This window comes from Mesoplodon densirostris, chromosome X (assembly GCF_025265405.1).
Source record: "Mesoplodon densirostris isolate mMesDen1 chromosome X, mMesDen1 primary haplotype, whole genome shotgun sequence".
Taxonomy (NCBI): Eukaryota; Metazoa; Chordata; class Mammalia; order Artiodactyla; family Ziphiidae; genus Mesoplodon; species Mesoplodon densirostris.
The window spans coordinates 47,953,899-47,977,415 of NC_082681.1; the positions used below are offsets into that span (position 1 = coordinate 47,953,899).

Below are 23,517 nucleotides of genomic sequence, written 5' to 3' on the forward strand. Positions count from 1 at the left end.
TAATTCAATCTTTCCTTTGCATGGTTAATCAATTTATTATTATTATTGTTGTTGAAAAAAGTTTCAGCTTTACAACTCATTATTGGTGATGGGTGAATTTTTAGTATTATCAAATTTGAGTAAACTGCTGTCTAACTCTGTCAAGTTTCTTTCTTATATGGGCTTACGATTTAAGTTTTCTTGTGCATATTCTTATCTTAAATAGTCTTAATAATGACACTTACAAACCAGTTTGATGTCAGTGTCCTGAAGAGGAGCAGAATTTGCCACCCCAATATATGCCTCCTGGGCATAAAGATTATTTTAGGCTGATTATTTTTAAGAAACCCAGACCTAGTGAAACAGGAGGGAAGGGGGCAGGGCACAACCTTTAAAAGAATGACATAGACATGACATAAATGGTTAGAACTAAATAGGTCCAAGATGGCAGACGAGACTTCCACTAGACCTTGAGCCTCAGTATACGCTTATTTTAGCACATCAGCACGCTAAATGACACACCCACAGGCGCCATGACAATTCCAAGGCCAACCATAAATGTCAAAAAGTGGGCAGTGGCCCAACTCCTGGAAAAACCTACCCCTTCCCCAAAATAGCTGGAATACTCCTCCCACTCATTAGCCTATGAAATTACCAACCCCTATAAAAACTAACAACCCCATACTCTGGGGCCATTTTTGCCTCTGAGATGGCCCACACTCTGTCTGTGGAGTGTGTTTCTCTCTAAATAAATCCATTTCTTTTTTTTTTTTTTTTTTTTTTTTTTTGCGGTACGCAGGCCTCTCACTGTTGTGGCCTCTCCCGTTGCAGAGCACAGGCTCCAGACGCGCAGACTCAGCGGCCATGCCTCACGGGCCCAGCCGCTCCGCGGCATATAGGGATCTTCCCGGACCGGGGCACGAACCCACGTCCCCTATATTGGCAGGCAGACTCTCAACCACTGCGCCACCAGGGAGGCCCTAAATCCATTTCTTACTTATCACTTTGCCTCTCACTGAATTCTTTCTGTAATGAAACATCAAGAACCTGAGCTTCATTAAGTCCTGAGACCAGGTGTGTGATCTCAGTTAAAAGACCGTGGGTTCAAGTCCCAATCTGGGTTTTGGCTGGGTTCACGTTCCAATCTGGGGTTTAGCTGGGTTCAGGTCCCAGCACGTGGGTTCAAGTCCCAATCTGAGATGCATGGTTTCACTAGCAGAAGCTCAGAAAACCGGTAAATTACGCTTTTGTAAGAGAGATTTACATTTATAAGGGAAATCTCCATTTGTAGAGGTGTCTCCCTCTCAGTGCTCGGAAGAGAAGGATGACTAAATCTCTAGAAACTTACCAATTGAGAAGGCAACGACTCAAATTTGCATAACAACCTTACTCTTGTTTACTGTGCTTTTCCTGGTCACCTCCCATAACTGGCCACCCCCCCCACTCCCCAGCAACATCCTTTGTCTTTAGAAGAAGATACTTAAAGTGGTGTCTTGGGCTATTTTGTGGAGTTACTCAGTTTTGCTGGGTCTCTCCTCTATACACATTATTTTTTTAAAAATATTTATTTATTTATTTATTTGGTTGCACCCAGTCTTAGTTGCAGCACGCAGGATCTTCATTGCCCTGTGCAAGATCTTCGTTGCGGCATGCGGGATCTTTACTTGTGGCACGCGGGCTTTTAGTTGCAGCACGCGGGATCTAGATCCCTGACCAGGGATCAAACCCAGGCCCCTTGCATTGGGAGTGCAGAGTCTTAACCACTGCACCACAAGGGAAGTCCCTATACATGTTATTAAATGTGCTTGTTTTTCTCTTATTAATCTGTTCTTTATTACAGGAGGGTCTCAGCCAAGAACCTAGAAGGGTAGAAGGAAAATTATTTGTCCTCCCCCACAGTCCTCATTGTAGTAGTGATTTTGAGTTTTAGGGTATCTTAGTCAGTGTCAGTATTTCATGCCACATCACGAAGAAATTAATATGAACCTGTGTGGATGTGATTGGGCAAAACCATACATGTAGTCAGTGTAGCAAAAGACCAGGAGTGCATTTTTGATAAATCATATTGTACGTACTTATAGGGCAGCAATGGGAGCCAAGACTAAAAAAAGTATCTTGGAATCAGGTAATGAAGTGGGAAATAGCATCAAATGCTGGCAAGTAGCTGGTGTTAAACCACCATGGTATTAATTTGAGCTGTAAAATTTGTTCATGGTTCCCTAAACATATGAAAGGCAACAGAGTGTAGCATTAGTTCATTAGCATTAGAATCAGACAACCCTAGTTTGTATCCTAGAGCTTCTACTCACTACACTGTGAAATCTTACTAGTAATTACTTAATCATACATGGAAGTGGCTGAGAAACACATGTATAACTTATCCAATTGAACCCAACTAAATGTAATTCCAAGTCAGCTTCCCCTTAGCTTGATCCCAGACATGTCCACCTCCATCTCACTGTTGCAGGAAGGAGGACCCCTACCAGGGCCCAATAGTGGGCTCTTATCTAACACTCGGAAAAGAATTGTCCGAGGAGACACACCTGCTGACACAGCAAGAGACTTTTATTGGGAAGGGGCACCCGGGTGGAGAGCAGGAGGGTAAGGAAACCCAGGAGGACTGCTCTGCCACGTGGCTCACAGTCTCGGGTTTTATGTTGATGGAATTAGTTTCCCGGTTGTCTCTGGCCAATCATTCTGACTCAGGATCCTTCCTGGTGGTGTTTGCTTCACTCAGCCAAGACGGCTCCCAGTGAGAAGGATTCCGGGAGGAAATATGGACTGGCGTCTCCTGTCTCCCTTTGACCTTTCCCGAATTCTTCCAGTTGGTGGTGGCTTGTTAATTCCGTGCTCCTTGCCAGGACCTCCTGTTTAAGATAACTCATGCAAATGGTTACTGTGGTGCCTGGCCAGGGTGGGTGGTTTCAGTCAGTGGTTCCCCTAACAACTCCCCGCTGAGAGACTTCATACTCAAGATACTTCTTGGGAATTGGGGCAGAGGTCTCTTTCTTCTGTAACTATTTCCTGCTGAGAATGGGCACAGTCCTGCCTAGTAGAGTAGAAGTCTCTCTCTACCTGATCTAAATCGAGGTATTCTGTGCCCAAAACCAGTATTCACCCTCATGGTAACAACAATTTAGCCTGAAACTGTTGAACCCTGTCGGAGATGAAACAGACAGGGGCCAAACAGGAGGTCTAAATGGATGGTCATCACTGGGCCCAGAAAAGGAAGGCAAAATCTGCAGGATGTGTGACTTTCTTCTGATTGGTTGGTGGCAAAGTAACAGGACATTGCTCCAGGAATCTTGCACTCAGATTGAAGTTACCATCCTCCACCTGGGTGGGGGCCTTAGTTCCTGCAGAAGAACTCAAAGGTATTGCTATGCATACTCCTTAGGAGGAGCCAGAAGCCTGCCCCAAGGCTGTACCACCACTTGACTCCCCTGTTTCTGTATCCCCTCCCTTCTCTGATTAGCAACTCTTTTAATCTGCCCTTTGGAATTCAGGGATGGTCAAGGAGGCTGAATGAAGTCTAAATACTACAAACAAGAAACAGGGGACACAGAAAGGATTTGTACTCCAGAGCCCCACAGAGTCCTGCTCAGTTTCAATTCAGGGAACTGGATGATGATGGCTCTGGCCACTTCCTGCTAAAATGGGGCATAGTCCTGCCTCAATTTGGAAAATAGACACTGAATCAGAAATATTTCTGAGTTCTGAGTTCTGGATCTGAGTATTGTATGATTAAAATCTCACTCCCTTGGTGTGCCATTTTACTGTAACAGACCCAATTAGAAGTAGTTGGAGGGGGCTTCCCTGGTGGCCCAGTGGTTGAGAGTCTGCCTGCCGATGCAGGGGACATGGGTTCGTGCCCCGGTCCGGGAAGATCCCACATGCCGCGGAGCGGCTGGATCCATGAGCCATGGCCGCTGAGCCTGCGCGTCCGGAGCCTGTGCTCCAGAACGGGAGAGGCCGCAACAGTGAGAGGCCCTCGTACCGCAAAAAAAAAAAAAAAAAAAAAAAAAAAGAATAAGTAGTTGGAGGAGTGACAACTGGAATTTTTTATTTTTTTTTGCATTACGCGGGCCTCTCACTGTTGTGGCCTCTCCCGTTGCGGAGCACAGGCTCCAGTCGCGCAGGCTCAGCAGCCATGGCTCACGGGCCCAGCCGCTCTGCGGCACGTGGGATCTTCCCGGACCCGGGAACGAACCCGTGTCTTCTGCATCGGCAGGCGGACTCTCAACCATTGCGCCACCAGGGAAGCCCAAAACCTCAAAGACATTTAACAGGACTAGAATCTGAAATCCACACAGGTGCATTATAGTTTCCACTGAAAACAATTTTACTCTCTACAGACACCCCCATTTCTATCAGAGATAATCAACAGAAGACTAATTTGTTTGCAAAATAAGTCTAGTAAGGGAAATCTTTGTAAGAGTGTCTCCCTCTTGGTACTAGGAAGAGGAGGATGACAAAATCTCTAGAAATTCATGGAGAAGGAGCAAACAAAGCTACATAACAACCACGCTCTTGTTTACTGTGCTTTGCCTGATAACAAAACCATGCCCTATAGGGTTAACAGAAGCTGGCGCCTTAACAGAAATCCTTGAGTGTGTCTTACAGAACAGCAGATAAGGGAACAGCTTGTTAAAAAACCCTCTGCTTGTAATCTGCCTGTACTGATTAAGCTTGCTTTAGATATTTTTTTCTCTCTTTTTTCCCTTCTTTAATTGCATACCCTCCAAGCTTAGGTAATATATCATAAGACTTCTTAACCACCCCTACAGATAAAGCCTCTGACGTATGGGTCACTATAGTAACGAGGCTTAAGTTGTTTTCCAGGAACTTGGAGTAGGTCCTGTCCAGTTCAAGCTGGCTAAAACTGGTTGGGACCACCAATCCTAAAACTAGGCCTGTGCCGGTATCTGACAAAGGACCTTTTAACATCAGAGGGCTGAAAACTCCACCCTTAGATCATGCTAAACACCTCCATTTTCTTTTTTTTTTTTTGTCATGAGACATTCCACCAAGCTTTATTAAAGGAAAAGCAAGGATGAACATCTCTCTCCAGGTACATTTTATTAGTGTTTGATACCCCTGATGCCGTGGTCAACTTTGCACTTTAACCCTTCCTTGACTCAGATTTTCTACTCAGTTCATCTATTTTCAGATTTTTGCGTAAAAGAGAAACATTTCTACTACATACCATCCTCAGTAAGAAGGTAGAATTCGATATACACTGTTTTGCTATACAAAATCTTTCAGAAACTCACTGACTTTCTAAGTTTTGGGATATTGCTTTAAAAGTACTTAGGCGTTTTGTTTTGGTCTTATTCATCACGCTCATATAAAGCTATAGAATCATGCTTGTTAGTGTCATCTGATAATATGAAGATTGATAGAAGTCAGGAGGGAAGCTACCTGTCATTTTGTACAGGCTTAGATGGACCATGGCCTGTCCTATTCTGACATAAAACATTCCCAGAGGACTGTCTTTCAAGACCCAGAAGAAAAACTATTTAGTATTTATTATTACCCACCAAACTGGGAAAAGCCTTGAATTTTACTTCTTACTTACTTATTTATTTATTTATTTTTAACATCTTTATTGGAGTATAATTGCTTTACAATGGTGTGTTAGTTTCTGCTTTATAACAAAGTGAATCAGCTATACATATACATATATCCCCACATCTCCTCTGTCTTGCGTCTTCCTCCCACCCTCCCTATCCTGCTCCTCTAGGTGGTCACAAAGCACCAAGCTGATCTCCCTAGCACCTCCATTTTTTAACATACATCCCATGAAGAAGCACATAACTCAGATATGCCTGCACAGAACACTAATTACCTAACCTTTTCCCTACCTCCAATCACCTTTCCCCATGCCTAAGGCCACCCTGTTTCTTTATCCCATAAATATCTCAAGCCCCTCAACATTGGGAAGGTAGATCTGAGACTTGTTCTCCTGTCTCCTCACATGGCTGCCTTGTGAATAATCTTGTCCTCTGCTATAAAACCTCAGCATCTCATCATTTGGCTTGCTGAACATCAGGCAAACGAACCCGGTTCAGTAACAGTAACCGCCCGAGACTGCCCCCACCCCCACCAACGTCTTTTGTCTTTAGCTGAAGATAGTATTTAAGGTGATGGCTTGGGCCATTTGGGGGAGCTACTCAGTTTTCCTGGGTATCTCCTATTTATACAGGAGGTATACATGGTATTAAACTTCTGCTTGTTTTTCTCCTGTTAATCTGTCTTTTATTAACAGCAGATCTCAGCCAAGGCCTTAGAAGTGTAGAGTGAATTATTTTTCTTCCCCTACACAGTTAAAGCCTTGTTAATATAAATAATGTTTCTAACTGTGTCCTGTTACAAGAACGGATTCTTATTGAACCAATGCAAACAACTACATTGCCATGAAAACTACCCAGTAAAAAAAAACAACAACAACAACAACAAAAAACTACCCAGTAAGTTTCCAAACTCTGGAGGGATCAGACAGGGAGAAAAAGTAACTGTTTCACCTTTGTTCATAAGGGTATACTTTACCAACTAGCTGTAAATCATAGATAGGTTAAGAGAAAATAAAAAGAGTTTTCCTTAACTTTGGCAAACAAAACATTAGAGAACCAAGATGTTTCAAAGTCAAAAAATTATAATCATCCTCGTTAGTTGATTCAATCCCACGTAAAGTAACTCTTGTTGATCTTGATCTTTTGTTAGCAGTCTTATGAATCCAGTTGTTTTTTTCACACACACACACTGTATTTTATTTTTACAAGAGATAAATAAACTGACACCAAGCATTGTAAATGGATGACCACAACAAAAGCAACAATGATTGCAATTACCAAACACAAAACACACTCATACTAGGTCATAATAATGACAATGAATCCAGTTTTTTCATTAGAGTTCTATAGATTCTTACCCAGTTCAGTGGTATGATGTGAAAGTTACCAGAAATCTGTACTTCTCGGAGTCCTTTTCATGAATCTCCTTGAAGTTGAAGCACTTTTGCAAAATCATCAGAATAAAACAGTAACTATCTATAAATGACAAGAGGCTTAAAAATGCCCATCGTTGGGCCTCGCTGGTGGCACAGTGGTTGAGAGTCCGCCTGCCAATGCAGGGGACACGGGTTCGTGCCCCGGTCTGGGAAGATCCCACATGCCGCGGAGCGGGTAGGCCCGTGAGCCATGGCCGCTGAGCCTGCGCGTCCGGAGCCTGTGCTCCGCAACGGGAGAGGCCACAACAGTGAGAGGCCCGCGTACCGAAAAAAAATTTAAAAAGTGGCCATCATTAAAGATCTGATGAGAGTACATTATAATGCAATTGATAAGGAAATTCGGTTATTTCTGTGACACAATATTTTAAGATAATAACTAGCATTATGACTGATAACATTATACCCGGACATATCAGAAATCTAGAATTTTCATGCAATTTCTGGAACACTTATATTAATAACGTATACAAATATAACCCAAAGACAGTTTAAAATATCAAATAAGCCTAATTGGTTTAATATCTCATTTTTTTTTAAAGGAGAGAGAACAAATCTTTTGAGATTTTCCGGGGCGCCTTTAGAAAATTCCAAAATTAGTTTGAGGTCAAAAAGACTTCATTTAGAATTTGATTTTGGGAAGTTAGTCAAAAATAAGAACGTGGACACTTGACTATAAAGGATCACAGATCATTATGATGCTACTTAATTTCCATCTAACCAAAGTGAAAAAAGATTTTAAACGAAATATTGAGAAGACTTGGTTTTAAGTCATCAAAGACCTGATGATAAATACAATATGAAGCATAGGTAACTACCTTAGTAAGACACAATATCTTCGCTTTCTAGGCAGATTATTTAAAAGGTAAAGAAAAATCTTTCACAATCTCTTATCATGAGCAGACTAATAGTCCATAAAACTTTTTCCTTATACCAGAGAAAAAGAAAATTAAGTTTCAGTTTTACATAAGTACACTATTGATACTAAAGCTTATTTTTTTAAATGCTTATAATGAATTCATTCAATTTTAGCCAGCTTAACTACACAAGGTAAGATTATCTTCTTCACCAAGCAGTGTGGTTGATAGAATGAATACCCATATGAATGTCATTTCATGTGTACAAGGAAAAATAAAGGACTAAATAAAATATATGCTATATAAGATACAAATACAAATATACATATGAATACATAAAAGTATTTAAATGTATAATATATAAATATATAAAGTAATATACATATATACTATATAAAAAGTAAATTGATGAGTATGTAAAAGGAGATATATATACACACAATGTAAGTACATGCATGTTAATATTAATTATTTTCTCTGGGTAGAGAAATTATAAGTAATTCATATCTTCTTTTATACTTGTCTACATTTGCAGATATTTTCTAGTAGAAACATGTAACTTCCACAATCAGAGAAAAAGTGAAAATAGTATAAGATCACTCAGTTTAAACACACACACTTGCACAAACACACTTATCTTGACTTGAGACAGGGAAAAACCATCTAACTATAGGTTGCTTCTTGTGCCACCTCACCCCCAGGAAGAGGCTGATACTGTGTCAGTCCAGTGTGAGTCAGGTTTGAGGTTTTCTCCCCTAACACCCAATAGTTTATCTCCTTCCCTCTCTCTTTAGCTGTTTTCTGCTCGCAGTCTGGCTAAGGCCACCAGATGGCGTGCTTACCTCTAGTTTCTAAATACTCTTCAAAACGTATTATCTTGGTAGAGGTCTAAAGAAAAAGTTCATTTTCTACACACAGACTATGATTTAGTGAATTCAGTAGAATCGCACTTCTGTTTGAAAAATATATATTTATAGGAAAGGACAGAAGGATATACAATTAGATTCTTGCTTACTATGCACCAGGTACCACCAACCAAAATCAGTATTTCCATGCCAATCTCTTTTCCGAATTCTAGACACACATCTATCTGACTACTGGACGGTTCCACCTGGAAAACGATAATAGTGTGGAAGCTCACCCAAATGCACAAACCAACAAGGATACCATACTTAGCAAGTCTAAATCAATTATTCCCTAAGCCCCAGAAAGCTACAATCTAAATTGGAGGCAGTGTGGCACAGTGGGGAGAACATAGAACTTGATTCAGACAAATCTGGGTTACAACACAGGGTCTACTTCTTATTTATCTGTATAATCTTCCTCATTTGTAAAAATAATTGAGTTTATATATCTGAATGGGAGAGGGAGGAGTCTCTGGGCATTTTGCAAGGACCCTGGACCCAATCCCTCTACCTTGCCTCACCAGAGGGTCTCCCACTCCCAGGCTCTGTCTCCCAAGGGCTTGGGCATCCTGATTAGCAGACAGCTCTCTCCAGGGTCCTGGACCCTCAACACTTTCTGCTCTGGAGTTGGCCAGGCAAGTAGCTTCTTGGACACGGGATGGGGATATCAGCCTTCTGTGCGGGCAGGGAAGTGGTGAGGGGGCCAGAGAACCAGGCTCTGGATGCTGCTGACCCTCCACCATCAACGCCTCCAAAAGCATCTTCACACCAATCCACAGCCTGACTGCCCTGACCTCCAAGTCGTGGGCTAGGCCTGCAGTGCATAGGGGTGTTCACACAGGAGGTGCCACCCCTTTTCTCCTGAGCTGTGAGACCACATGCCTTTGAAGCTCCCTTTACCTGGGGGCTCCCATGCCTCTGGGCCTGGGCTGACGCAGACATCAGAAGCGCCGCACCAGGCACACACAGACCTAAAGTCACCACAGAACCACCCAAACAGGCCAGGGCACATCTGAGGCCCTTCTGGGAATCTGAGCAACGTGAGTGGGAGAGGGATGGGTGAGGTCGTGTTTGAGGTCTGACCCCATTTCAGGGGCCTACTTCACTGGACTCTGACAGAAGGGCCAGCCCCTTCTGCTTCAGCCCCAAGTTACCTGGTCAGGCCCAGCCAGGTCAGACATCTGTTTGCTCAAAGATTGTCCCGACCAATGTTTCCACTTGGGAATCCTTGGGCTTTATCTCCTCCCCTATAAAAGGTTCCCCAAAAGAGACAGGGAAAAGGAAAGAGAGGCAAAGTGCTCTGACCTGCAATGGGACAGTCGTTGTCCTCCTGGTGTGTATGTCCAGGACAGCCTGGCCATCAACCTAGAAGTCTGGTGCCTGCTGTAGACTGGAGAAGAGAAACCAAAGTCAGACCACCCTGGAGAGTGTGGCTTGGGGGAGCCTTTCCGCATCCTGCCCCAGTGTCATGCCTCAGAGCACCCAGGGGGCTAGATTTATCCTGTCCTATAGAACTGGCAAGTGAGTTGCTGGAACCGTCATCACTCCAGCCAGAATCCAACCCAATCAGCATCCATCAGGCTACCAGAACCTTGAGGAATGGTCTGGAGACATGAAGATCCCGCCTAATGGCATCACACAGTGAAAAAATTAAAACAAAAGCAAAATTAAGGGCACAGGACTGGCTTACCATTTTGAGATCTGATTACCAAAGGAGAACTTTGAATTTATTTCTGAGGTACCTTACTCATATTGTAAGGAAGTAATGCAAGGCATTACATAATGTCAACCATAGGAAATACATCTTGCTGTTTTGTCATCTCTCTTAGGTTTTTATTCTGTGTATGGTCTTGCTTTGTTGCAAAAAAAAATCTAAATTTTATGTAGTAAAGTTGATGAGGTTTTTTTTTTTTTTTTTGCGGTATGCGGGCCTCTCACTGTTGTGGCCTCCCCCGTTGCGGAGCACAGGCTCCGGACGCGCAGGCTCCGGACGCGCAGGCTCAGCGGCCATGGCTCACGGGCCCAGCCGCTCCGCGGCATATGGGATCCTCCCAGACCGGGGCACGAACCCGTATCCCCTGCATCGGCAGGCGGACTCTCAACCACTTGCGCCACCAGGGAGGCCCGATGAGGTTGTTTTTAATTCCTTATTTAAATATATGGTTGGACAAGCCTTTCACCTCTTTAATTCTGATAGAATCATCTGTACTTTCTTCTATTTATGTCATAGTTTACTCTTACTAAAACCAGGAGTATATTTTATATAGATAGCAGTGTCTCTCCACCTTGTGTGCTCATATACAGAAAAGCAGATTTAGTGGGTCTGGGGTAGAGCCCAGGTCTCTGCTTACTTTATAGGAGAAACACTGATACCTGAAATATTTGAAGAATTTTAATGTTGAATTTGGGGAAAGAATCCCTCCCCCTAACGTGATCCCTTTGGAATTGCAATTCATGTTTTCTAGAGATGTGAACACACTGAAGCTAACATAGTCCATCAGACAGACTGGGTTCAGGACTGGGTCATAATTCAAAAATTATTAGCCACTATCTGTGTTTCTAGAATTAACATGATCAATAAAACAAAATCTTAGAAATCATAATATCTGATACAGACACATATATATGTATATGCATATATATAGTACTTTAATTACTTACAAATCTTAGATTTTTAAAAAGGAGTTTAACAGAAATCATAACACCTGATACAGACACACACACACACACACACACACACACACACACACACACACATAAAACGCTTTAATGACTTTTGCATGTTTCTTGTTGATGTGGGGTGGGGCAGAAGGGAAATGTCCTAGTTTGAGCTTGCCTTATTTTTTTAATATTTGTTTATTTTGGATGTGCCTGGTGTTAGTTGCCGTACGCGGGATCTTTAGTTGTGGCATGTGTACGGGATCTAGTTCCCCAACCAGGGTTTGAACACAGGCCCCCTGCATTGGGAGCAAGGGGTCTTACCCAGCAGACCACCAGGGAAGTCCCTGAGCTTAGGTCTTAATTTCCTCTTTAACTTATACATATTGAGTAAGTCAGATGAATTGGTAAGGCAAGCCTGCCAAAAGCCCCTGGGAGAGAACTCACCGTAAGCAAGTGTTGGGCAATTAAAACCATAGTTATCCTTGGAGATTATTTGGGAGGGGGTTCCAATTTTGAGCACAAAGCATTGTGTCTGGCTCACATATTCATCTCCGAGCCCAGGTCCCAGTGAACTCATGTTTGTGCCCAATGGAGAAAAGGGAGGCTTTTGGGGAAAAAAATAAATAGGAAAGACTATTCTGCTAAGAATTCTTTAAGACATAGAGGTCTAAGCAGCACTGGGGTGGTATCCACCTGGACAGGTGTAATATTAAAGCTAGAGGAGGGGCATCCTTCATATATCTGTTAAGAGACACAGTTCAGCTTTGGCCCAGCAGGGACTCCAGAGCAATCAGTAAAGCTTTGCACCTGGAGGACTCTGGCACCTCAGCTGTGATGGGGGCCATGAAAGGAGCAGGACCCAGGAGAAGGGGCAGCTGTACCCAGCAGACATGGTGGTATCTAAGGGAAGAGAATAGCAGGACAGGAATGGAATGTGGCACTCACCTGGAATCGCACAGGATTTGTGAGTGCAAACGAGACCTCCTTTGGGTACTATCCCCAGTATCTGAAGGGAATCTATAGGGGATGGGGTCCAGCATGTGCAAGTAGGGGGAAAAAATACAACTCACATGACCTTTACCTCATTTGGTTCCTCAGAAGCCCTGTAAATTGTCCTATTCCTATTTAAATGGGAAAAGAATGACCCTTAAACAAATATGAGTACAGTACCTTGTTCACATTTCTGCCTAAGAGATTCAGAAATAAAACATGGGATTTAAGTTCTGTCAAGTATTTATTAAGTGCCACATGATCTTTATAAGCTGATTGACATTATTTTTAAATTGCTTTACAATTTTTCTATTATATTGGGGTTTTTTTTGCAACACATGTAAAATGTGTTCATCTTGAAAAAATGAGAAATTCAGATGCAGCAAAAATGAAAAACAAATCACCTGTTATCTTACCACAGATAACCACTGTTAAGCCTTTGAAGTATATACTTTCAGTTTTTTCTTTGCATATTAATATATAAATATACATTTTTTACAAAAAGGGGATACTACATATACTTTTTGAAAATTGCTTTTTTCACTTCACAATATATAATATACATCTTTCCATGCAAATGGAGAAGACATAATTGAAAGAGGGGGACTTGCAGATGGGGGGCAATTTTATGCCAGTTACAGGCAAAACACCTCAAATAAAGCCACGCAAAGTTAAGATTAGGAAGACGGGGTAAGGTACATGAGAAAAAGCAAACAAAGGTCAGGTGATAATACTCATACCAGGCAAAACAGAATTAAAGGCCGAACACATTAAATAGGATAAGGACGGTTCCGCCTTGCCTTCCAATGCATGATCATCAATTTGTTTCGTACTCGCTTCATCTCTTCCATCTCCTCTGCTACCTTTATCATCTCCTCATTGCTTAAATTTCTGCCGTGTATGTCCCCTCTAAATTGCGGGCGGGAGCGAGCCAGCCTTTCTTTAAAGCTTCCCTCTTCTAGCTTATGTTTGCCCACTCCGCAAGGAGGCTGCTCCATGGGAGGGCGCTCCTCAAAAAGGTCCTTCCTAGACAGGCGTTCCTGAGGAGGGCGCTCCTCGGACACGAGCATCTCAGGAAGGAGCTCAGGAAGCAGTTCCTCAGGAAAGAAGTCCTCCTCCGAGGATTGCTCCTCTGAAGACGGCTCCTCCGGAGACGACTTTTCGGGAGAGTGTTCCACAGGAGGCCGCTCCTCCTCCGCCTTGGGCGGGCTCTGTGGCTGCTCCTCGGGCTCTTGGCAGGCTTTTTCCATGTTCAGGATGGTCTTTTTTAAGCACGGTTATTCACAGGAGACAGGAAAGGCAAAGGCGAGTCAGAATACTCGCTGTCTGGACCCAAACCCCGCCCATGGGTTCCAATACCTGCCTCTTCCTGAGCCTGGGCCCGGGTACTCCAACCTACGCTGGCCAAGGGGCTCTTCGGCCCCCGGGACCCCGCCGCGTCTGGTTGTTCCCCCCCGCCCCCCCACACACACCTTGTCACCCCCGCCTTCCGAAAGCCCACCATTTTCCCGGCAGGCCTTGCCACAGAGGCCTCTCCCGCTGGGGCCGGGGCGGGGCGGGCTGGCAGTGCCGCGGACCCGGCTCCCTCCAGCCCCCTCCCTCTCACCCCATCCCGGCCCTCTGCCCAACCCTACCCCGACCTGGACCTCTCCCGGCGGCTGGCTCCTAGGCATCCTCTCCTCCAGGTGCCCCGCTGTGACCTGCGGAGCTGCAGACAGACGACAAGACAGGGTAGGGGGCGGGGAGAGGGGATGAGGGAAGGACTGACTCACACGTCCCTTTTACAGACACCAGCTGCCTCCCCCCGTGTTCTCCTCCCCCCCGCCCCATCGCAAAGCTTCGTTCTCCCCCGACCCCCGCCAACCCCGCAATGCTCGCCATTTGTTTCCAGGCGGGAAGTGAAAGCGAAGGACTACTTAGAAGCTGTTTCTAAGTGTCCGTGTTTCCTTCCCGTGGGGGGGCCCACTCACCTCCCCACGCCACCCCCTAGACCACCATTTTCTGCACTGAAATATGGACGCGGGGGCGGGGCGGGGCTGGGCACAGGGGAAGGCCTGAACTCTGTGCCATCCCAATCCCAAGAGTTACTGGGCAGCACCGACACTTACACCGATTTAAGAGGGCGGAGGGGACTTACTTCCTTCTGTTTTTCCCCTCGACCAAAGGGCAATAGGAAGATGGTGTCTGGACAGGGAAAAAGGACCAGGACGAGAGGGACTTGGGCAGACACAGGCTCTGGTCACGTGATGGCCGCGCGTCACCGCCAAGCTCAGATCCCCAGTTACCACTTTGACCGGCGGCGGTGCTGCCGCAACCAGCCGATATTTCCTGACCCCCTAACATACCAGACATCGTCGTCACTCACCTCTCTGTTTATATTTGCCTTTTCCTGGTTACTAGACGCGGTCAGCATCCAGTCTTGAGGGTTATTGCCTCTTCCTCTCTGCCTCTTCCCCTGATAACACCTCTCTCCCTCATTCTCCTGTCATCAGCTACCAAGGCCCATTATTTCCCCTACAGTTCAGATCCTGTACTGAAATTTGACTGTTTCTCCTTAATGAGTCACTATCATATGCCACCTCTTCCAGGTTTAATCCACATCCATAACTCCATCATGTCCGTTTAGGCTCTATCAACATGGTTTTCATCTCTTGTCACTTTCATGGGAGATAAACTTTCACTTTTACATGACTTAAGGATTTTTTTTGAGTCTCCAGACCTAAATCACAAGTAGAAGAGCCAGTCTAAATTGGTAATCATTCAGTTCTAGAGCTCTAGAAAGAGTAAAGTTTGTGAAGTATCAATACATAAATCTAAAAAGACTGAGTACTTTGATTTTCATAAATCAAAATACACATTTGTGCATCTATGTACAAATAGTTTGAAAACTTATTTATTATCTGAAATGGGAGCACTTTTGGTGGAGAGCATGGCATTAGATATGTATGTATGTATTTATATTACATATGTACCATATATATACTATTGAGTAATTATTATTTATAATAGAATAAATAGATTTTGCTGTGGATCTAAATCTTTAACCAGCCATCTACTGGTGTTTCTGGTTGAGGAAATTTATATCAATTCATTAAATCTGCAAATATTTGGGTCCTGGGACTGCTATACCCAAAAAGATAGATTCAGCACAGAGGACATTCATATTAAACTATGTAATAATTCTTTGGAGCACACACAAATTAGCAGGATTAAAATCATGCTTGGGGGCTTCCCTGGTGGTGCAGTGGTTGAGAGTCCGCCTGCCGATGCAGGGGACGCGGGTTCGTGCCCCGGTCCGGGAGGATCCCACGTGCCGCGGAGCGGCTGGGCCCGTGAGCCGTGGCCGCTGGGCCTGCGCGTCTGGAGCCTGTGCTCCGCAACGGGAGAGGCCGCGACAGTGAGAGGCCCGCGCACCGCAAAAAAAAAAAAATCATGCTTGGGTTTCCCTGGTGGCGCAGTGGTTGAGAGTCCGCCTGCCGATGCAGGGGACACGGGTTCGTGCTCCGGTCCGTGAGGACCCCACATGCCGCGGAGCGGCTGGCCCCGTGAGCCATGGCCGCTAGGCCTGCGCGTCCGGAGCCTGTGCTCTGCAATGGGAGAGGCCGCAATAGTGAGAGGCCCGCGTACCGCAAAAAAAAAAAAAAAAAAAAAAAAAAATCATGCTAACACAGTTGTTATTACAAGCATGTACTTTTGGATCTAATGGTGTTTTATGATCTTCAACTTCATGCCTGCATCTCACAGCCTGGACGCTACTTTATCATGCAGATGGCCTTGCTTCCAGAGAGCAGACTATACCTCTCCTTATAATTTACACTTTCAGGGTAGGTGACCATCAGATCTGTGAGGACCCTGGGCTGTCTAGTAAGTTTCCAAACAGAAATTCATACGTGGAATTTCCCATTTTAGGAGCTTTTTGTCACTTTTCTCCAACATCTAGTTTACTTTGTGTTGAGATAGCAGCAAGACAGATAGATATTAGTTCACCTTTATATATTTTCCATAACTGTTTTACCTTTCAATTTTTCAATGATATGTGTCTTTTAAACCAAGTTTCACTATACCTTCTTTATTCTTTTCACCAAGGGTTGGCTTCATCATTTGTATGGTTTCTTTCCAAGAGGAGCCCCATTTATTCATTCTTCATTTTTATCCTTTTTTTCCTCACATCCTGTGATGGAGGACTCACTACCCTAAGAGATACTCCAGTGAAATTTCAGACAGTTCTAATCATTCAGTGTTTTTTTTTCCCCCTTTGAGCTGAAATCTGCCTCCCTGTAGTTTATGCACATTGGTCCTGGTTCTGCCCTCTGGAGTGTTACAAAGCAAGTGTAAAATAACAAAAGTGCCTTTTACCCTTGACAACCTGACGCTGCCAAAGTTAATGTTCTTGTTCTTTCCCCTGCCCATCTGTGAGATACACTGGGCAATATACTTGACTTTTCTGTGACTCTACTTCCCATCTGCAAAATTGGAGACAAAATAGTACCTACCTCATAGGATCGGTAAGAAGAATAAATGAGTCAGTATGTGTAAAGGACCTGGAGTAGTGCTAGTAACAATAATAATAGTATGACAGTACTAATACTACTACTAATTATCATTCTTTTATTATTAACATTAATTGAGCCCATGTGCCATGCATTGCACTAAGCACTATCTCATATACTATCTCATTTAATCCTTAAACAGTTATGTTCTCACCAAGACTGTTTTTTTTAGGTTGAGCCTCCCCAGTTGTTTCAGCTCCTTCTGACGTGATATGTTTGTTCAAAGTCACTCACCATTCTACATGCTCCTGAATTTGTAAATGTCTGAAAATACTGGATATTCTTCCTGGGGTAGCATGGAGTGATCTTACCACACCCTTCATTCTAGAATAGCCACGATACATCTACAGATGCATCCTAAGATCGTAGTAGATTTTGTGGATGCCATATAACACAGTTGAATCCACTTTAAGTTGCAGTCAACTGAGATCCCCAAATCCCTGTTAATGCACTTCTGTAAATCAGTTTACTTTTAACCCAAGTGCAGAAGCTTGTATTTTTCTGGGTTAAATGTTGTCTGTTAGATTCACTCCCTCATTCTTTGTATTCAGATTCTGTCGTTCAGTACATTAGCAACAAAATATTAATTTACAGCACACCATTAGTACTAAACTGGTTGATAAATTCAGCAAGATCAGGAAAGATCTAGAGGAGATCTTCAGCAAAGAGCTCTGACTCCAAATGAAACAATTCCTTTTCCCTTTGGGTGTGGCAGCCAGGAGTACACTCTGCCAGGCCAGCTCCCTCCTTTCCTTTCTCAGGGTGGAATTACCTTCTGCTGCTGCTGATAGAAGACATAGTTGCCTCTGAAAGCTCCCAAACCAGTATAAATTAACCCTTGATGAGCATTTGGTAAACATGGGGGTCTGACAAGGGAGGTATGAGGAACTAGAACCGGAAAGAAGGAATGAAGACAATACCTTCATATTGGCTCTAAGTCTCTGCCTGACAACAGCTGATTTGAGATTCCCTTGAGAGAAAGGGCTATCAACAGAGCATAAGGTGAAGGGGGTTCTGCCACGGTGACAACCATTTGGTACAAAGGGAATGTGGTCTGCTACTTGGCTGCATGTGGGGGGAGGGAGGGTGGTGACAATGAAATAATCCTTCCCATGGATTTGATTTGATACTGCTGATTTAGGGTTCTTTGAAGGTTTAAGTCTAAGGAACTCCATTTTAAAGGTGAGATACCTAAAACTCTGAGAGCTTACAAATTGTTCGCACGGAAACAGATTATAGTAAGTAGCAGACATGGGATCTAAACCCTGGCAATGTGGCATGAGAGACTGAAACTGTAACCACTTTGTAAAACTGCTGCAGGGCAGTGGGCTCCAGCCATGCTTACAAGCAGCCAGGGTGGGCAGCATAGGCCTTTTCAGGGAACAGGAGCTGAAGGTCCCAGAAGGCAGGCAGGGCAGCCATGCAGGCAAAGGGGGAAGGCAGTCAGCCCTGGCAGCTGCTGCCATGACAACAGTCTTCAGGGGTGTGGCCTTTCTCTGGGGGATCTGAGGAAGCCCAGAGTGGGTTTCTGGTTCAGGGATTCCTGCTCCCTGGTGAGGCTGTACTTCTGTGGCAGATACAGAGTCCCCCTGCCCTCTGAGCGCCTCTCCAGCACTGCCCCCAGACCCCATGGAGGGCTGGTTTCCCTTTGCAGGGCCCGTCTGTCTGGACTTGGAGTTGAGGAGTTCTGCCCTCTCCAGCCCAGAGGCTCCCCCTGCTGCTACTGCCTCTGCATTCTTTCCTAATGACACCCATGGCAGTACTTTGGTCTCATGACTTGCTGCCTGGGGCTGCAGCAGGCTCACCTCCCCCACCTCCGCCCTGGGGGAAATAGCCAAGTGGGAAATGCAATGACAAGAGCCCCTCTTTTCTGCTTCTGGCGTCATCCTAACTGAGCCTAGACAGACAGACAGACACACACACACACACACACACACACTCAAATACACACACACACCCTGCATATGCCCAGAGGAACAAGCAAGGGACTCTGAAGAAAGGTGGGGTGGCAACTCAGGCTTCTGGGAAACACTCAGGGACAGGGAAAGCTGGTCCAGACCTGGGCTGAAGGGAGGCAGTACCTGGCTCTGCGCTGGGCAGGACTCAGGCTGTCACTGGATGGAGGGCTCTGGAGGCTGGGAGCCTTCTACCCCTCTCCATGCCTCTCTTTGTGTCCTCCTCCTTCGCCCTAAAACGTGGGGTCAGGGGCTGTGGTGAACGAGGTCCCTTGCAGCTCTAGGATGCTCTGACTCCACACTGCCCACCGCGGTGAGGTGAGAAGGGGCTTCTCTTAGGAACACCATTTGGCCTGAGTGGGGGCCTCTCCAGACTGGCTGCTGCTGCCTTTCCCAGAATCCAGATGAGCTCAGAGCACAGAACTCTTCCCTCCTGGGCCCCAGCATACTCACAGCCTTACTCACTCTTGGCCTCAGGGACTCTCAAAAGGGTCCAAAACAACTCTAGTGTGAAGTCTGGGTGACAGAGGTAGGGACAGAGGCAGGGTAGGCTACATAATTTGCGGAGCCCAGTGTAAAATGACAATGCAAAGCCCTTTGTTCAAAAAGCAAGGGAAAAAGTGCTATTAAAGGTACTAACATATAAAGCTTTTCTTTTTTCTGTGGTCTCTCTTTTGACTTTTTTTTTTTTAGCAGACTTCATTTTTTAGAACAGTTTTTGATTTACAAAGAAACGGAGAAGATACTATAGAGGATTCCCATATACTCCGTACCCAGGAGCATCTTATTTGTTGTAGTTAATGAACCAGTATTGTCACATTGTCATTAACTAAAGTCTACTTTATTCAAATTTCCTTTTTCTTAGGTAATGCCCTTTTTCTACTCCTGGATCCTATCCAGAATACCACATATTTTTAGTTGTCATTTCTCCTTAGGCTCCTCTTGGCTGTGACAGTTTCCCAGACTTTTACTGATTTTGATGAGCTTTATGAGTACTAGGCAGGTATGTGTAGAATGCCTGTCCACTGAGATTTGTCTGGTGTTTTTCTCTTTGTTAAACTGGGGTTATGGGTGTGGGGGAGGAAGATCACAGGATAAAGTGCCATTTCATCACATGATATCACAGCTGCATACTATCAATGTGATTTATGACCACTGATGTTGACCTTGACATGGTGCTTTCTATTTATTATTTAATGTTCTAAGTAAAGGACAGTTGAAAATTATAACTATTAACATAAATGATATAGTCCATCTTTATATTGTACAATGTCAGTTTTAAATGCAAATATAAGAGCATTTTACTCATATGCAGAAGCACCAAAGTTGCATAATTCATATTTTGTATATGTATTCACTTCTTACCAGAACAGTGGAATGCTGCACAAAACTGACTCAACTGTTTTTATTTTTTTTTTATTTTTTACAACTTTCTTGGAGTACAGTTGCTTCACAATGGTGTATTAGTTTCTGCTTTATAACAAAGTGAATCAGTGTATACACTTGTTCCCATATCCCCTCCCTCTTGCATCTCCCTCCCTCCCACCCTCCCCATCCCACCCCTCCAGGCGGTCACAAAGCACCGAGCTGATCTCCCTGTGCTATGCGGCTGCTTCCCACTAGCTATCTACTTTACGTTTGGTAGTGTATATATGTCCATGCCTCTCTCTCGCTTTGTCGCAGCTTACCCTTCCCCCTCCCCATATCCTCAAGTCCATTCTCAAGTAGGTCTGTGTCTTTATTCCTGTCTTACCCCCAGGTTCTTCATGACATTTTTTTTTCTTAAATTCCATATATATGTGTTAGCATACGGTATTTGTCTTTCTCTTTCTGACCTACTTCACTCTGTATGACAGACTCTAGGTCTATCCACCTCAACTGTTTTTATTTTACTTCTTGGTACGTGCACACGTGCACATTCTCCACACATAGAATGGAACTGGAACTGTGGGTTGTTCTATCTTCTCTTCTTTGTCATCATTTCCCACAGTAAGTGGCTGGCAAATTCAAGGAAGTAATACATGTCAATAAGGATATGATTGGGTTTCTTGGTCATTTGTGGTTCTTGGAATGTGACTATGCGTTGGAAGTAAGTTGTTTTTTTTAATATTTATTTTTGGCTGCGTTGGGTCTCAGTTGCGGCATGCGGGATCTTCGTTGCAGCACACGGGCTTCTCTCTAGTTGTGGCATGCGGGCTCAGTAGTTGTGGCGTGAAGGCTCCAGAGCATGTGGACTCTGTAGTTGTGGCACATGGGTTCTCCACCTGTGGCCCACGTTCTCAGTAGTTGTGGTGCACAGTTGCCCTGTGGCATGTGGGATCTTAGTTTCCCAACCAGGGATTGAATTCACGTCCCCTTCATTGGAAGGCAGATTCTCTCAACCACTGGACCACCAGGGAAGTCCCTGGAAGTAAGTTCTGAGTGGAACCCAAAAGGTGGCCTCTCCTGGCTATCAGCAATCATAGAAGTAAGGAGATTGCCATTTTCTTGCTTTGAGTCTTGCTAAGCACCCATTCATCAAGGGTCCACTTGAATTTGGTGCTCATGGGGCACGGGGAATGCGACATGCAAACCGGACAGCAAGAATGGCAGACACACATACTGCGTATCTTCACTCCCATCCTTTTGCCAATACTATGCTGTCTTGGTTACTACAGCTTTATAGGAAGACTCAAAGTCAGTTATTGTCAGTCCTCTGATATTCTTTTTTTTAAATCTTTATTGGAGTATAATTGCTTTACAATGGTGTGTTCGTTTCTGCTTTATAACAAAGTGAATCAGTTATACATATACATATGTTCCCATATCTCTTCTTTTTCAAGATTGTTTTGACTGCTACAGATATTGTGCATTCCCTTACAGATTTTAGGATCAGCCTGTAGATTTTCACACACAAATAAAAGCCAGCTGGGATCTTAATTGGAATTATACTGAGTATTCAGATCTGGGGAGAATTACCACTTTGACAGTATTGAGTCCTCTGATACATGAACATGGTATACTTTGTCATTTTTCAGGTCTTCCATGATTACTCACAGCAATATACTGTAGTTTTCAGTGTATAAGTCTTCAGGTATTTCCTAAAATTTATCCCTATTTACTTCACTCATTTTGATGCCATTGCAAATGGCATTAAAATTTTTCAAGTTCTAATTGTTTATTTCCAGTACATAAGATATATACTTGATTTTTGTTTTCTGTTTTTTTTTTGTTGTTGTTGTTTTTTAACATCTTTCTTGGAGTATAATTGCTTTACAATGGTGTGTTCGTTTCTGCTTTATAACAAAGTGAATCAGTTATACATATACATATGTTCCCATATCTCTTCTTTTTCAAGATTGTTTTGACTGCTACAGATATTGTGCATTCCCTTACAGATTTTAGGATCAGCCTGTAGATTTTCACACACAAATAAAAGCCAGCTGGGATCTTAATTGGAATTATACTGAGTATTCAGATCTGGGGAGAATTACCACTTTGACAGTATTGAGTCCTCTGATACATGAACATGGTATACTTTGTCATTTTTCAGGTCTTCCATGATTACTCACAGCAATATACTGTAGTTTTCAGTGTATAAGTCTTCAGGTATTTCCTAAAATTTATCCCTATTTACTTCACTCATTTTGATGCCATTGCAAATGGCATTAAAATTTTTCAAGTTCTAATTGTTTATTTCCAGTACATAAGATATATACTTGATTTTTGTTTTCTGTTTTTTTTTTGTTGTTGTTGTTTTTTAACATCTTTCTTGGAGTATAATTGCTTTACAATGGTGTGTTAGTTTCTGCTTTATAACAAAGTGAATCAGCTATACATACATAGCTGATTACATATATCCCCATATCTCTTCCTTCTTGCATCTCCCTCCCTCCCACCCTCCCTATCCCACCCCTCTAAGTGGTCACAAAGCACTGAGCTGATCTCCCTGTGCTATGCAGCTGCTTCCCACTAGCTATCTATTTTACATTTGGTAGTGTATGTATGTCCATGCCACTCTCTCACTTTGTCCCAGATTACCCTTCCCCCTCCCCATGTCCTCAAGTGCATTCTCTACGTTTGTTTTTGCATCTTTATTCCTGTCCTGCCCCTACGTTCTTCAGAACCTTTTTTTTTTTTTTAGATTCCATATATATGTGTTAGCATACGGTATTTGTTTTTCTCTTTCTGACTTACTTCACTCTGTATGACAGTCTCTAGGTCCATCCACCTCACTACAAATAACTCAATTTTGTTTCTTTTTATGGCTGAGTAATATTCCATTGTACATATGTGCCACATCTTTATCCATTCACCTGTTGATGGACACTTAGGTCGATTCCATGTCCTGGCTGTTGTAAATAGAGCAGCAATGAACATTGTGGTACATGACTTTTTGAATTATGGTTTTCTCAGGGTATATGCCCAGTAGTGGCATTGCTGTGTTGTATGGTAGTTCTATTTTTACTTCTTTTTTTTTTTTTTGGTGGTGGTATGCGGGCCTCTCACTGCTGTGGCCTCTCCTGTTGCGGAGCACAGGCTCCGGACGCACAGACTCAGCGGCCGTGTCTCACGGGCCCAGCCGCTCCGCAGCATGTGGGATCCTCCCGGACCAGGACACGAACCCGTGTCCCC

General features: G+C 43.8%; 1 protein-coding gene and 1 long non-coding RNA gene across 11 annotated transcripts in view; one reads left to right on the plus strand and one right to left on the minus strand.

The window, feature by feature from the left end:
• Nucleotides 1-12,623: 12,623 nt before the first annotated feature.
• On the minus strand, nt 12,624-19,136 carry TCEAL1 (transcription elongation factor A like 1). 10 transcript variants are annotated; one of them, XM_060086908.1, is made up of 3 exons: nt 19,030-19,136; nt 14,033-14,106; nt 12,624-13,660 (listed from the first exon to the last, which is right to left on the minus strand). In XM_060086908.1, exons 2-3 carry the CDS (start codon nt 14,069-14,071, stop codon nt 13,169-13,171), a joined length of 531 nt encoding a protein of 176 aa, XP_059942891.1. In that variant the 5' UTR covers nt 14,072-14,106; nt 19,030-19,136; the 3' UTR covers nt 12,624-13,168. The 10 variants fall into 10 exon arrangements, with proteins under 10 accessions (XP_059942891.1, XP_059942896.1, XP_059942889.1 ...); XM_060086913.1 differs by having other exon boundaries at nt 14,039-14,106; nt 19,030-19,135; XM_060086906.1 differs by lacking the exon at nt 19,030-19,136 and adding an exon at nt 14,764-14,877.
• The window catches only part of LOC132481961 (uncharacterized), a 34,103-nt gene continuing 24,488 nt past the window's right edge, over nt 13,903-23,517 (plus strand). Inside the window, exon 1 of the long non-coding RNA XR_009530848.1 lies at nt 13,903-14,129. This is a non-coding gene — a long non-coding RNA (uncharacterized LOC132481961). The remainder of the gene's footprint in view (nt 14,130-23,517) is intronic.

Excerpts from the sequence above, each read along its gene's own strand:
- TCEAL1 (XM_060086908.1), bottom strand. The coding sequence starts at position 14,071 with ATGCCTAGGAGCCAGCCGCCGGGAGAGGTCCAGGTCGGG. Across the intron at positions 13,661-14,032 it reads CGGGAGAGGTCCAGGTCGGG|ACCATCCTGAACATGGAAAA; the intron begins GTAGGGTTGGGC and ends TGCTTAAAAAAG.